The sequence below is a fragment of the Vipera ursinii genome (genome assembly GCF_947247035.1).
Source record: "Vipera ursinii genome assembly, chromosome: 2".
NCBI classification, from domain to species: domain Eukaryota; kingdom Metazoa; phylum Chordata; class Lepidosauria; order Squamata; family Viperidae; genus Vipera; species Vipera ursinii.
The window spans coordinates 146,547,229-146,563,197 of NC_139513.1; the positions used below are offsets into that span (position 1 = coordinate 146,547,229).

Below are 15,969 nucleotides of genomic sequence, written 5' to 3' on the forward strand. Positions count from 1 at the left end.
CGAGGCGGAGGAGACTTTCCGACACCTCTTCTTCCACGGCAGCCTCCTCTCGTCCGATTTCCTTCCGGACTACAGCTCCCATTATCCTACTCCATGCTCAGTTCAAGGAGGGTAAAGGCAAAGGCTAGCAAGCTCCGCCGCGGGCTAGACCTCTAGGACAAGGGTCTTCAAACTCGGCCCTTTTATGACTTGTGGACTTCAACTCCCAGAATTCCTCAGCCAGGCACGCCTGGCTGAGGAATTCTGGGAGTTGAAGTCCACAAGTCATAAAAGGGCCGAGTTTGAAGACCCCTACTCTAGGAGGAAAGAGCCCAGCCCAGACCGGTTATCTGCCGGCGGGAAATACGGGAGCGCTTGTCCCCAGGGCCGCCAGAGGGAGAACCGCGCGCGAGAAGACTGGGGCTGGAGGTGTGTGTGTGTGTGTGTGGGGGGAGGTCGCTGAAAAAGAACGGAATAAAAAGCCGATTCGGAACAGACCCGAGCAGCCGCGACGCACCAATAGACGAACTTAGAAGGCTTCCCTTGACCCGGAAGTGGAAATTGGAGGGCGGTGTTTCGCCAGGCGGGCGGAAGGCGGAAGTGGAGGCTTGCCGAGAGAGAGAGAGAGGGGGGGGCAGTCAGATGGAGGAAGAGGAGTGGCGGCGGCGGCGGCAGCAACCCCGTCCTCGTTGCTAAGTAACAGGAGCAGGTAACGTTGCCCTCTCGCTTTCTTCCTGGTGGCTCTTGCCCCCACCCCCGATTGGGACATCCCCGTTCACCTTCCCCCCTCTCCGCCGCCACCCCAGTGTGGAGCAGCTTCCACCTGTTTCCTTTTCCCCTTTCCAGCCCTGCAAGGGGTTCTGGGCGTTCTTGTTTCCGTGTTAAGCATTTCAGGAGAGTTCATATTGGTGTAACGGGTTGAGAATGAAACAAGCTTCCGGCCAGCGAAAACCATAAGGGGGCAAGTGGGCTGTTGTATTTGAGGTGCAACCTCTTTTTCACACACTCTGGTTATCTTGCAGGAAAGGGGGCTGGCGATGGCCATAACTTCATCTTCATCAAGGCCAGAGTAATTTCCGGAACACAAACAGCATGGAACGCCTGAGGTCTGGGACTGGAGTTTTGTGTGAATCCCAGCCAGATTTTTCTGATTTGGGCAAAAGTGCTCTGAGCCCTTGCAGCCTTTGTGATGCAGGATGCAGGAAGCAAAATGTTCACTTCAAAAAAAGTACTGCTGTTGCAAAGTATCTCCTGGCTAGGAAGAGCTATCGAGTCTTCAGAAGGCTGAGGTTTTAAGGCAGGAGAAAGGTGCTATGGAGACAAAAATGCTTTGGAATGGCAGTTGCGATCGCGATAATGGCAGCTTGCACTTTACTGACTATAAAACACCCAGTAATGAAACTGACTCCTGTAACTGTCCGAGAGAGATGTCTGATCTCTCTGCAGCTTATTCAGAGGAAGGCAATGACTTATGCGGCTTCAGTTGTCAGCACTGGCATTCAGGATTCAAGAAGGACCCGCCTACGCTGCTGTTAGGCCAAGAAGTAGATGTTAAAGATGGCCTGGCTACTAAAACCAAGGAAGAAATCCCTGATTGCACTCGGGCTCCTGGTGGAAGAAAAATTGCCCGGCAACAAAGGCAACGCTGTTCTGCTAAAGACAAAGGAGAAGGTCACTTTGTACCCTCTGGGGGGAAACACAGGCAAACTAGGAAGAGGAGTGATGGGCGTCATTATGTCCAAGCTGAGTTGCTGAAGCACCTGGAAGGTCTGGCCTTGTTCTGTGCTTCCTGCTTCAGACTGTTTATCAGTGTAATTGTACAGGTCACCCTCCGCTGTGGTGAAGGGGTGGAAGCAGGTGGGAAGATGCTGTATTCTTGCTGCTTCTTCAGCCTGCATGATTTAAACACCATTCAAACTGACATGCAGACTTGGATCCAGCGTGGAAGGATAGGGTGTAGAAAATTGACCCGACAGCTAGTCTCATGGTTGTCACTAACTTACCGCCTGCTTAAGATGCTATGTGCTATTCTCTTCTTGGTGCTTATGCTTCTCCTGGGTAGTATACGACTCTGCTGGAAGGCTTCCAAGTCGGTCCTACTCAATATTGTGAATAGAATGACTCATACTAGCTATGGAGCCTGGCTTCTCTCAACTATTGATTTCCCTCAAATTGGGGCCCTCTTCAGAGAATGCAGGATTGGCAAGTGGATGGCAAGTCTGCTGCTTAAGTGGCATGCTTTCCTTTGGATGCCCAAAGGATTAAGGACCACCCAATCAGGGAGCGCCGTTCATAATGACTCTCCTGGTGGACCCGGACCATTCGAGCCTGGCGAAGAGGTGGCACGTTTGCTGGCTATGGCACACACTCCTGAAGAAGAGCTCAATCCTTTTCAGGTGTTGGGCTTAGACGCAACAGCTTCTGATGTCGAATTGAAGAGAGCCTATCGGCACTTGGCAGTCCTGGTGAGCATGTCTCTTGAGCCAGAAAGGTTGGCGGGTGATTGGAAGCATGTGTGTCTTTGATGAGAGAGCCTTTATTTAAAAGAGGTGGCATTCCTTCCCCCCCTTTTATTAGCAAGTAATTATGAAAAGAATTCAGTTCCTCCTCCTCCTCCAAGAATTGAGAATGTTGGTGGGAATTATTAAAGACAGTAGTAAAAGAAAGATCCTCTCTTGTCTGGTTGACATAGTCCAACATTTTCAGGGTGGAGGGAAGAGACCTGGAATACAATGCAGTCTTTCACGATACAACTGATTAGTCTTCACTTATCACTTGCATATTGACATACTGAGTAATTAATGTACTACTTGAGCGGCAAGTCTTGGTTAATTTCAACAAGTAAAGGAAATGACAAATGTAATCATCTATATAGCAACAAGTTTGATCAAGATACTGTGACAAATAGTTTTTCTCCTTGTTTGTCTTCTGGGCTATCAAGGGAACAGGAGGTATGGAAACTTGATTCAACATGTTTTATCTTCCTGTCTGGAGATGCTGAGGATTACAGCTCATTTCTCAGCCTGTAAAATTCCAGCCTGGATTTTCAAGGTGTATTGAATGAAAATCCCATTTTTAAATTTCTCCATCTTTCCCAGCCTGAGGAAAGAGAAGGATAAATGAGCTGCTATAATACACCAAGGAGGATTGCAGACTCTGCTCCTGGAATTTGCTAATTTCTCCCATTCCCTAGCTCAGGGGTAGGCAACCTCGGCTCTTTTATGACTCGTGGACTTCAGCTCCCAGAATTCCTGAGCATGGCTGGCTCAGGAATTCTGGGAGCTGAAGTCCACGAGTCATAAAAGAGCACATGGTTGCCTACCCTTGCCCTAGCTCAGGGGTAGGCAACCTCGGCTCTTTTATGACTCATGGACTTCAACTCCCAGAATTCCTGAGTCAGCTATGCTGACTCAAGAATTCTGGGAGTTGAAGTCCATGAGTCATAAAAGAGCTGAGGTTGCCTACCCCTGCCCTAGCTGAGAAACTGCTTTTGACAAAAAGCTCTCATTTTTTGGTTGCTTGTTGCAAGGGAAGAGCTCAGCTGACAACCTTTCTATTTGAACTTCTGAACAGAAATGTCCCTGCATAAGGAGCGATCTGTAAATAAAGCCTACTTGCTTTGTTTTGGCTTTATGGTCTGTATGTCACATGGGAGTGAGAGTACTGGCTTTACTTTGCAGGATGACTGTTAGGTTTATTGTCAAAATATAGCATATATTTGTCTCAAATGTTTTTAACATACAAACACCAGAATAGGGGCGTGTCTAACTTCTTTGGGGTTTGGGGATGGGGTGTTACACAGGTTCATCCAGACAAGAATGAGCACCCACAGGCAGAGGAGGCATTCAAGGTACTGCGGGCAGCCTGGGATATTGTCAGTAATCCAGAGAAGAAGAAGGAATATGAAATGTGAGTCAACCAAAACTTATTTGGGCTTCCTTCACTCCTACTGAGAACTACATATGAAGTTTGACCTGGAACTGAGACAATATGGAGAGGCCAGTTTTCAAAGAGATTCCTCTATTTCAGGGCTTTTCAACCAGTGGTACGGGTACCAAATGTGGTACATTGGCACCTGGCAGGTGGTACGGGGCCACCCTAGAAATGTAGCGGGGGAGGGGAATGAGCTGAACCAGTGGCAGCACCACACAAGCCTGTGCAAGACATGGCTGGAGCTGCAGGGCTGTCAGGGCTCAGCAGAAGCCCCAGAATCAGCGATTCGGGGCTGGCAGGGCTCAGTGGAAGCGCCAGGATCAGTGCCAGGCTCCAGCTGGAGCTCAGCGCTGATCCTGGCACTTCTGCTGAGCCCAGAAGAAGCGCCAATCAACTGGAATGTTGCAGCATCCCCAGGGTCTTGTGATTTACATTCAGATGCTTGGCAACTGATTCATATTTATGACGGTCACAGTGTCCCAGGTCATGTGAAGTGACCAAAACCTGCTGCAACCACCCAGCAAGGGGGGGGGAATAAAAACCAAACATACCGCCACCCCACCCCCGCTGCCAATCCTCAACAGAAATGCTCACAACAATGAAAACCTCGGACAGGAGGAAGAGCGCCACCGGGCGGGCAGGCAGGTGTCTTGCTCGGCTGTGGCTGGGGGGGGCACTTTTTCCAGTGCCATTGTAACTTTGAACAGTCACTAAGCAAACTGTTGTGAGTCGAGGACTACCTTTACTTCATCACTTCCCCCCCCCTTTTTTGGGCCATCAAGTTTTTGACACCTTGCTAGGTGACTGGTGGTATTCAGAGGTTGCCATATCTTAAAAGTGGTACAGTGGGTGAAACGGTTGAAAAGCCCTGTTCTATTTAAGGGGACAGAGAATAAATTTGAAAACGTAAGCATCAACAATGTCAGGTAGCAACACTGATTGAAACTCGGGATGCTTTTCATTACTTCCCTGAGTTTTTTGTCTGCAATGGAAACACTAGTTAATAGTATCTGAAAATAATATATTTCCCACAAGCATCTGATACATATCACCCAGGCGAGCCTATGTAAATCTTCCTGTGAAAGTTAATTGAGCTTGAGTCCGTCGGATTATTCAAGAACAATAAAACTGACTAGGCAACATGAGAATTGGTCAAGAGGAGCTTGTCCTATTCGCTGGTCCTTGTCTGTATTTGAACTCATTTCAATTGGATGTAAAAACCAAGATTATGGTAATGTCTCTTCCCACATCCCATCCCACCCCAACCCCCCAAAAATCTGATCATTTACACAGGGGAAAAAATTACGCCAATCTTTTGTTCTGCACTTCTCAACATTTCAAGCCATTTCTATGGCAGCAAAATCATTCTAATCAACCCTAATCAGAGGAGTGTTTTGCACTGATTCTGCGTATGCAGAACCTGTATCCTACAGCTTGAAGCTAGTCATAAGCTGAAGTCTCCTTCGAGTTAAGCTTGATTACCTGTGACCATAGAGGTGCCACGTAGTTTTCACGGTCCAAGTACAGAAGTGATGTCCCGTTGCTATGAATGTTTTTTCAGTTTTCCAGGTTAGCTCATATTTATGGTGCTCCCTGGTGGTCTCCAGACCAAGGAATAATTATGCCAAGGTCAGCCAAGTGCTATTTGGATATTACTCAAGTCTAGGCCATTGAAGGGTTCTCTTCAGGAACTCTTGCATAAGTCACTTTTTGTGTACACATCCAAATGTGTAGAGCATGCCTGCACAAAACGTCCTGTCGTTTTTGGACTCCTTACTTGAGGTCAGGCTAATATAAATCAGAGCTTGTGTAACCTAGACGCTCCCTGAGTGTTGAAATGGCTTTCATTTCCAGTGCATGTGTGCACCATTGCAACCCTAATCAAGCTTTGTGTAACTGGTGCTCCCATTTAAATTCACCAATTTTTCTTTCAGAAAGCGCATGGCAGAGACAGAACTGACCAAGTCCATGAATGATTTCCTTTCCAAGCTTCAGGATGATCTGAAGGAAGTCATGAACACAATGAAGTGCAACAAGTGCCAAGGGAAGCACAGGTAGGTGGCCAGCTGTCCCTGGCGCAGTATGATGTCAGCCACGCTACACAAGCAGCAGGATCTTGACTTTGCAGAGTCTCCATTCGCGCGGTCCTTTATCTAATCTGGGTGCAGGAGAAACTACATTCAAGACTGATTCCTTCTGAGGGTGGTGACAACACCAAGATTCCTATTCCCTTGAAAGTCTCTGGATAGTAGAATGGAATATCTTTTCCTGAACAGGCCTAAATCAGTAGTTTAGCTTTTAATTGAGGTGTCAAAGTCACCGAAAGACTGAGGTACAGATAGTCCTTTACTTAGAACCAGGGCTTTTTTTTCCCTCATAGAACGCTCAGAACGGAGTTCCGGCACCTTTTTTGGATGGAGCCTTGTAGGGTAGGCAAGGCGGGTTGTATGACATGGGTGAGTTCCGGCACCTTTTTCTTATGCAAAAAAAGCACTGCTTTAGAACCATTTATTGAGTGACAGTTCAAAATGACAATGGCACTGAAAAAAGTGACTCGCAACCAACCGGTTCTCACACTTAAAACTGTTACACAGGATCGCCACAGTCAAGTGATTAAAGGTTTTGGAGAACACCAGAATGGCCCCTTCACACGAAAGATTCCTCCGCAAGAGAAGAATCCAATATCTGGAGACCCTAAACTTTCCTTTGTTTATTTAAAAAAAACTACAGGCACTAGCAGGATAGGTTAAGTCTATAACAGCAGAAGTCTATAATGTACTTGGGATAGTATATAGATCTGATAGCTAGATGAATATATACTGTGAGTTCAAAATTGGAAAATGTTTGATTATTAGTACCCAACTGTTATACGCTACAAGGGTTCAATTATACCTCAGCTATTTACTAATTCTGCTGGCCATGCGATTCAATTTCCATATTTTCATTTCCTACTGGTCTTGTGTCCATTTCTAAAATTATTTAGTTTAGAAAAGCTTCCGTGTTTATAAATTGAGCATAGAATGTTTTTATTTCTTTATGAACCACGCCTAGATGTTATTTGGACAACAGGGGTGTCAAGTTCGCAACGTCACGCGACGTGTCGTGACGTATCGTGACTTTTTTTCCATTGCCGGCAATGTGGTGGGCACGTTTTCATCATGACGCATCCAGCCGCAGGCCGGCAGTTGATATAAGGTGTCCAGCGTGAGCAGGGAGTTGGGCTAGAAGACCTCCAAGGTCCCTTCCAACTCCGTTGTTCTGTTGTGTGCATTTAATCCCGAAATTAAATGCAAATGGATGCATGTGCGTGCACAAACACACAGGGAACCCATGGGATGCTGTAATATAACGATCCTACTTGGTGCTTTCTGACCTCTGAATTCTTTGCTGCAGGAGGTTTGAGATGGATCGTGACCCATTGTATGGCCGATACTGTGCAGAATGTAGCAAATTTCATGCAGCTGAGGAAGGTGACTTCTGGGCGGAATCCAGCATGCTGGGATTGAAGATCACATACTTTGCCATGATGGATGGAAAGGTTTATGACATCACAGGTAATTGAATTACACTCTGACAATGGGAAGCGGAAGCACAACGTGATGTGTTAAATGAGGTTCTTGTTCTTATTTTGTCCAGTAGTCTGTTGTGTGTATTGTATGTGAATACATATACACATAGAGTAGGGAAAACTAGGGTAACTCTACATTTGTGCAGCCTGTGAATAGCATGCATATATGTGTGTGTGTGTGTGTGTGTGTGTATTTTCTAGCAACCACTTTCAAGCATCTGGCAGTAGTGACCCAATGCTGCTTGGGGGGGAAAGCCCTAATAAGCAGGCATATACATAGAATGAAGGCTATTGCTAAGCACATTTGATTTGTGCTTAAATTTTAAGCCGCCCTGAGTCTTCGGAGAAGGGCGGGATATAAATGGGATTAAAATAAAAAAAAATAAAAAAATAAAAAATAGGGGATTATAGAGCCATGAGAGAGGATAACGGTATCTGTAAGAAAATGTAGCCTAACAGAAAAGTCTGCTTATACAAAAACTGGATTTACCTTTGTTTCAGATATGAAATAGGCTTACGTATGATCTATAATCTAAAGTTCAGGTCAAATGCACAAAGCGTCTTAAAGAGTGTTGCTTTCTCCTCAGCTTTAAACAGTACACACTGAAGCCTTAAAGAGAGGCTTCATTGGGAAGGGGAGAGAGAGCGCATGAGAAAGAGATTAAGTCGATGAAGGAGATCTTGACCCAATAAAAAAACAGGAATACCTTGGTGGTAAAAACTTTCACGCAGGTGGGAGCTTGGGAGATTACTGATGAGAAAAGGAATGTTGGGTTATAATGGCATAGCTTGATAAAAATATCCAGCTTTTATGTGACTGCTATGGAAAATGCAAATGTGATGCTATGGGCATCAGGAAATCAACCAAGTAGTATCTTTGTGCCTTCATAGAAATCAATGGTGCGATTACACTCAAGAGTACACTGTGCTATATTTCTGCTCATGCCTAGTTTTAACCGGTGAACTTAACTTCCAAAGATATAGTGATGGCCACCAACGTGGAAGCTTTCCAAGAAGTGAAGTGAACCTTAATAGGGGAGTATCATTGAGAGGAAATGGAAAGGGGAGCAGTGTGGGTAACCTGGGAGGTGAGACAAGATTGCCGGGAGAGAGGAGTCTGCAGTAAAGAGTGAGCAGCTGAGAGGAGAAGTGAGGTGAAGTTGAGAAACTGAGGACTCTAGCTTTTACCGTCTTTCCCCGAAAATAGGACCTACCCTGAAAATAAGCCCTAGCCCGATTTTCATTTCTTGTTTTCAAATATAAGCCCCCCCCAAAAGTAAGCCCTACTTAAGAGCCTGTGCAGCTGGCTGGCCACCCACTCTGTTTGCTGCCAACATGAGGCGGGATGTGTGTCCTGTGGCCATGAAGCAAGGTGGTGTGTGTGTGGGGGGGGGGGTTGACAACGAAGCAAGGTGGGTGTGCGGCACTGTCCTATGCACCCCGGACAGGCTGACAGAGGGCCCCGCAACCAGGCCATGAACGTGCCGACAATTGCCTGGCCTTGCCACCGAGGTGACTCCAGCAGCCCCATTAAGGATTGCCGGCCTGCTTCTTCTCCTTACCGCTGCAACAAAGCAGGAGGCTGAGCAATGCACCGGTGCCGAGGCTACTAAGCAAGACAGCAGGGTGTGTGTGTGTGTGTGTGTGTGTGTGTGTGTGTGTGTGTGTGTGTAGAACAAAGCTTCTCCTCCTTACCACCGCAACAAAGCGTTTAGAATTTTCTTAGCCCAGCCCAGCGCAGGGCATTCACAGTGCAAAATCCCAACCCCCACCCCAGAGCAACTGCACTAACCTCTTTTCCAGGTCCGTTCTCCGCATGCAGGGCAACAAAAGTTTGGGACTAAAAAAAAAAAAGATCAATCCAAACTTCCAACTTCTAGCAGGGGAAAAAATAAAAGCTCACAAAGTTGGAAGGTCTGATTGAAATTTTTTTTTTAACCAGTAGTCTCACAGGCTTCTTTTGTTGCCCTGTGGCGGAGAATGAGGTGGAAAGCAGGTTAATGAAGGGATTCTTCGGGGAAGAGAGGGTAGACGGGGAAGGGGCTGCTCTGGCTGCTGCCGCCTCACTCCGCCAGCATCAGGGCTCTGCAGACTGGGTGGCCAAGTATACTGTTGGGGCTCCATCCTCCACACACACGCCTTGCTTAGTGGAGGTGGCATTCAGCCTCCTGCTTCGTTGCGACAGCGAGTAAGGAGAAGAAGCAGGCTAGCGATCCTGCATATGGTTGCTGGAGCTGCCGCCGGGAGGCCAGGCAGTTATCGTCACGTTGATGGCCTGGCTGCAGGGCCCTCTGTCAGCCCGCGTGAGGCAGCTCTGCATCTCCCGCCTTGCTTCGTCTTCCACCCCTTCCCCACCACCTTGCTTAGTGGCCACGGCACTGGTGCATCGCTTTGTCCTCCATCTCCCCACCGTCTCGCTTCGTACCCCACCCCACCCACCACGCCTCACTTCCTGCTCTATTGTGGCCACAAAAAATAAGACCTACCCCGAAAATAAGCCCTAGTGCTTATTTTGGTGACCAAAAAAAATACAAGTCCGTGTCTTATTTTCGGGGAAACATGGTATTTCCCTATCAGCTTAATTCTACAGCTCTTTTCTGCTTCCCAGCCCATTCAAAAATATTTTGGTCCCACGAACAGCAGAACATATGCAAGTGGAGTCGTTTGAGAAATAGCCAAAATAGAAGTGTTTATTTAGATAGAATCTTTACTGGCAGAATTTAAAAATGTTTTTAGAAAATAGTCTCTTTCAGAGGATCAAGCAAATGGACGGAAGATAAGTGGCCAATATCCTACCTGTGAACCTCTCTCTGTTAACTAACTGGCCTCTTTGGAAACAGAAGGATAAACTAGATGGAATTTAGATTTGAGCCAGAATGCTGTTCTTTTCCCCACTTAGACATGCTTATGAAAACAGAAGAGATTGCATCATGTTTTCTTCTAGGAACAAAATCCTATTCTTAATATCAAAACTAAAATATTAGACCTTAAGAGTGCCACGTATGTGATAAATCATACTACTACAAAGGCTGAGAGACGCTGTCTAGGAAGAAAAATGACATTTTTAAGGACATTCCTGTCTGTTTTGTGGGGCAGATCTGGGTCAGGAACTGATAACTGATTTTTTTCCCCCTGATGTGCAGAATGGGCTGGTTGCCAGAGAGTGGGAATATCTCCAGATACGCATCGAGTTCCCTATCACATCTCTTTTGGATCAAGAGGCTCTGGAGGACGCCAGAGGTTCGTGTGGAATTACGTCGTTGGTTTCTTCTTAAGAAATGTTTGGTTCTCATTGAGAACTGAAATGTAGGGGTTTACTATGTACATTTCACGTAAACTGACTCATTCAGTTTGTGAAGAGATCTGTTTGATCTGGTTTTTTCCATTTATATGGGCACACGTCAACATGTTTGGTCTAGTGGTTAAGGCACCAGGCTAGAAACCATGAATTGTAGTCATGAAAGCCAGCTGGGTGACCTTGGGCCAGTCAGTCTCTCTCAGCCCAGTTCATGTCACAGGAAAAGGGGAAAATAGGAGGAAGAAGGAGCATTAGATATGTTTGCCACCTTGCGTTAATTATTAAAAAATAAGAGCGGTGGAATATGAAATAAATCAATAGTCCACAATTAGCCTCGCAATAGCAGTTGTGTTAAACACAAACACGCAGCCTATGCCAGATTGGTTGTTAATTCCAAACTGACATGAGCTGGTAATGTTCTTTTTCTTGAGTCCCATTTTCCTCCTTTTTAAAGAGAGGCAGAACAGGAGAGTTTGCACTGCAGAGGCCCGACTCTGCCTTTGTCTCTTTATACTTCTGCATGAGCGACCTTTATACTTAAAGCAATAAACTGATAAAAGGATGAAACTCAGTTTCCTGGGGCTTAAAGCAGTACGCTGGTAAGAGTGTGGAATAGCCCTGTGCCTGGTAGAATTGTAAAGATGAAAAACCACGAGAGTGAGTTGGGCGGATATATAAATATTCTTAAATAAATAAATAAAATGCTCAATAGTAGTAACTGTGAGAGGGATCTCGGAGTCCTAGTGGACAATCACTTAAATATGAGCCAGCAGTGTGCTGCAGCTGCCAAAAAAGCCAACACAGTGCTAGGCTGCATTAACAGAGGGATAGAATCAAGATCAAGTGAAGTACTAATACCACTTTACAATGCCTTGGTAAGGCCACACCTGGAATACTGCATCCAGTTTTGGTCACCACGATGTAAAAAAGATGTCGAGACTCTAGAAAGAGTACAGAGAAGAGCAACAAAGATGATTGAGGGACTGGAGGCTAAAACATATAGGGAACGGTTGCTGGAATTGAGTATGTGTAGTTTAATGAAGAGAAGGGTGAGGGGTGACATGATAGCAGTGTTCCAATATCTCAGGGGCTGCCACAAAGAAGAGGGAGCCAGGCTGTTCTCCAGAGCACCTGAGAGCAGGACAAGAAGCAATGGATGGAAACTAGTCAAGGAGAGAAGCAACCTAGAACTAAGGAGAAATTTCCTGACAGTTAGAACAATTAATCAGTGGAACAACCTGCCTCCAGAAGTGGTGAATGCTCCAACACTGGAAGTTTTTAAGAAGAGACTGGACAGCCATTTGTCTGAAATGGTATAGGGTTTCCTGCCTTAGCAGGGGGTTGGATTAGATGACCTCCAAGGTCCCTTCCAACAACAACTACTACTTCTTGTTGTTGTTGTTGTTGTTGTTGTTGTTGTTGTTGTTGTTATTATTATTATTATTATTATTATTATTATTATTATTATTATTATTATTATTATCTATAAAGGGCTTCTGAAAATAGATTCCTTTTCTTCCCAGGATGAATATAGGGTGATCCAACAGTTGCCAGTTCTGAAATCTGTTTTCCGCTGTGTAGTTGTAACATAAAGCTGAACATGTATCTCTGCTGTAATCCAGTTCTGGATCAAATAATGTAATTTGTTCTCTCTGTCTGTTCTTCCTTCCCCCGCCCCCAAAAAAGAGCTGCTTCAGACAGTAGCCCAGCTTCTGCTGCAGAACTACAGGACTTCTTCAACCGTATCTTCCAAGGGAATCCCGGGCAGATGCCAAACGGGAACTTTTTCGGCACACCCCAGCCCCCCCCAGGCCCTGGGAATACACCGATGCCTCCTGCCTCTTCTTCAAAAGTAGACAGTAGCTTCCAGAAGGGCGATTCAAAGCAGAAACGGCGGAAAAAAGTGCGACGCCCCTTTCAGCGCTAAGGACCTGACTGAATGGGAGAGAAAATCTCCCTGGTTTTTCATCAGGTAGCAAAAGGGCTGTTTTAAAAATTGAAAAGTATTCTTGATAAGAGATAAGCCTCCAAGCTCCTCTGGACTCATTTGTAACCCTGTAACTTCCAGCTGGAACAAAATGTTCTCCATTGCAGTTGTTAACATGGATCCTGTGATACCAAAGAACTCCTTTGGATATTTCCCTGAAAGCACTTAATGAAAATAAGGTGTGGACAATATTGAGCCTTTAAGCGTCCAATCGTATGCTTTTATAATTGTCTAGTGCTCCTTCTTGGGTGGAGCTACAGCTTCCACCAGTTATTTCACTTGACTGTTAACTCTTGTCCACAAAAAAGGCTTGGCCTGGAATCTCTTTTTGTTTCATTCCAAGGCTTCGAAGACAAATAAAAAAAAGGTAGAGGATGGCTTAGTGCCCAGGGAAGGTGCGGTTTGCCTGTGATAATTTTTAGAGCGGGCAGGAAAACAGATCCTATTTAGCAACTGTCTTCTTATCCCATTCTGGGTGTTCTGCACCCAGATTAAATGATGAGAGGAGAGCTACTCCCTGCCTGGAATTTCCTTACGTCAAAGGTTAATTGCTTGCCGTGCAAAGGAATTCATCTGGATGGTTCTTTTAGTAAAGACCAGGGGAGACGAAGATGCACCCCAGTTATTGTTCATTACTCATAGCTCAGGATTATGCCAAGTAAGCTGCTCCTTTATGGAGACCCAAATGTTGCCCAATTCCATTGCAAGACTGCTGAGGGGAGGTGTTTTGCACTACCATGTGGTTAAAGAGCCAGAGGCCACTCCTGGCTCAGGAGATGGGAAGACTATTTAAGAGTTCGATGTTCCCAGTGTTCTAAGGGGCTTGGTTTGCTCTTCCTGGATCCTAGCAAGTACATACCGTTTGCCTATGTTGGCCTAAGACTGTGATCAAGTCAATTAAGACACGGGTGTGTTGGGTGACAATTTTAGCACGGATGGCTAGCTCTACAATTGTTCAACCTCTTTTATAGAAGGTTACTTTTTTTAAAAGTTCAAATTTGTATGTACATACATATATTTAATACAATGTGTATTATCCTTTCTATAAATAACGTATCAATGCCTTGGAGAGGCTGGCCTACAGTTTCATTCTTAGCCCATGCACTGTTGCACCCTGTACACAATTATATATTTGAGGAATTCAACCTTTAAAGATGAAATTTAGCGCTTCCTTTCTTTTACTGTGGAAACAGCTAGTCAGGTATTTATACTGCGATCCGGTTAGTCCTGCGTGTTCCCAGACACCCCACTGAAGGGCGTTAGGGTACAGAGCCCATGGTTATCTCCACCCTGCCACAAGTACTTCCTCACTGTTCTGCCTAGAGCAGGGGTAGGCAACCTTGGCTCTTTTATGACTCGTGGACTTCAACTCCCAGAATTCCTGAGCCAGCCATGCTGAGGGGAAAGGGAGAGGTTTCCAAGATGAGCCAGGCTGGCTCAGGAATTCTAGGAGTTGAAGTCCACGAGTCATAAAAGAGCCAAGGTTGCTTTCCCCTGGCCTAGAGTGATCATGTGGGGAGTATATTTATTTGCTTCTCCTTTGCATTGTTAAATCATGGGAAATCCTTCTAGATCAGCCCAGTTGCAAAGACCCTACCTGACTTTCTTGCATTAGCTGCCCTTCTTCAGAGTGATTTGCTCCGTTAATGATGGAGTTGCTTCTCTTCAACCCAGCTAATGCTGACTTTTCCAGTTCATCTGGCTCTTTTGTTGTCTTGGTGGAGGGATCTATTTCTTACAGCATCTATATGGGCCCCTAACTCAAACAAAGTGATTCCGGATGGCATGTAAAAAGTCAGCCACCAAGAGAAGCCAACATAATACATTAAAAGGTAACCAAAACAAAATGGCAACCAGGCTGAAACATACTGCAATCCAGCAATTGGGACACCATTCATGCTGGAAGAAAGCATGAAAATGCTGGGGGGAAGGACCAATTATTGACTGATGTTTAGATTGATTTTTCAAAGGCCTGGCAGGTCAAAATCAATCGTGTATTAGAAGGCTGATTGTTTCAAATGTCAGGGGCTGCCACCAAACAGTCATTCCTCCAAGGTCCCAAAGGTGGTATTGCCTCAGTGAGAGGACTGGGCGTGTGCTCTCCCTACTGGGGCAGATGGGATGGGCAGATAGTCTAGGGTGGAGGTTTCTATGCTTATGTGGGACTTTAGAGATGGATAAACGGCACGTTAAATTACCCCAGGAGCCTATTGGAAGCCAATGTGTCTCATAGAGCTGTCACATGGGCATAAAGAGGAACATCCATAACTCCACGCTGCTGGATTCTGGATTAATTCAAGCATCTGCATGGTCTTCAAGGGCAGCCCCATATAAAGTGTGTTGCAAAGATGACAAAGGCATGAATGATTGAGCAAGACCCTTCAGTCCAGCTACAGATGCAATTGGAACACAGGTCAAAATTGTGCGACAACCCCTGCCCCCCTGCCAAATAACTAACGCTCCCTGAACATCCCATGTGATGATTTTTCTACCATGCTGCTAGACAGCAGTACTTGTACAGAGATCAAAGAATCCACAAGCAAAGGCAAGAGGCCATTACATCAAGAATGTGAAAGAGTAGACCAGGGGTCTTCAAACTTGGCCCTTTTATGACTTGCAGACTTCAGCTCCCAGAATTCCTCAGCCAGCATACCAGGCTGAGGAATTCTGGGAGTTGAAGTCCTCAAGTCATAAAAGGGCCAAGTTTGAAGACCCCTGGAGTAAACAGAGTGGGGAAACCAGTATGACCACAGGGTATGAGTTGCAACTCTCACCAGCCTGGTGTTGTCCTGACCCAACAAGATCCACTACAGCTAAGCAAGGAGAAGGAAAAACAATACACACACATTGTGCCAATGACCTAACTGCAACCCTGAAAGATGTATTTTACGCATTTGCCAAAGCCTAAAGAATGCTAGAATTGAAGTTATGAAAACCTGTATGCACATAGGGATGTCTGCTCTAATTATCAGTTGCAGATATGAAAAACAGGATAATACTATATCATAACTTATACATGGTCATATATAGTTCATCGGCTGCTGGTCGAACTGTTAACAATATGAATTGGTTTTAGCCATTTTTTTGCTCTTGTTTAGCAAAGTGGAATACAGCAAGTTTTTTTTAAAAAAAAAACTCTAATAAACATCTAGGGGACCATTTATTTTCTCCCTGCCTGGCATCCAGGAAGAGTATGTGGGTGAG

The 15,969-nt window shown here is 45.5% G+C and overlaps 1 protein-coding gene across 2 annotated transcripts; it reads left to right on the forward strand.

The window, feature by feature from the left end:
- Window positions 1-574: 574 nt before the first annotated feature.
- On the forward strand, window positions 575-13,834 carry DNAJC14 (DnaJ heat shock protein family (Hsp40) member C14). Of its 2 annotated transcripts, none has more exons than XM_083353650.1 (7): window positions 575-688; window positions 1,002-2,444; window positions 3,782-3,888; window positions 5,847-5,966; window positions 7,306-7,466; window positions 10,624-10,720; window positions 12,465-13,834. In XM_083353650.1, the coding sequence occupies exons 2-7, from the start codon at window positions 1,293-1,295 to the stop codon at window positions 12,703-12,705; spliced, it is 1,878 nt and encodes a 625-aa protein (XP_083209776.1). In that variant the 5' UTR covers window positions 575-688; window positions 1,002-1,292; the 3' UTR covers window positions 12,706-13,834. The 2 variants fall into 2 exon arrangements, with proteins under 2 accessions (XP_083209776.1, XP_083209777.1); XM_083353651.1 differs by having other exon boundaries at window positions 12,302-12,681.
- Window positions 13,835-15,969: the final 2,135 nt, after the last annotated feature.

Coding starts and splice junctions, on each gene's coding strand:
- DNAJC14 (XM_083353650.1), top strand. CDS start 1,293: ATGGAGACAAAAATGCTTTGGAATGGCAGTTGCGATCGCGATAATGGC. Junction 2,445..3,781: donor ATCGGCACTTGGCAGTCCTG/GTGAGCATGTCT, acceptor GGTGTTACACAG/GTTCATCCAGACAAGAATGA. Junction 3,889..5,846: donor AAGAAGAAGGAATATGAAAT/GTGAGTCAACCA, acceptor TTTTTCTTTCAG/AAAGCGCATGGCAGAGACAG.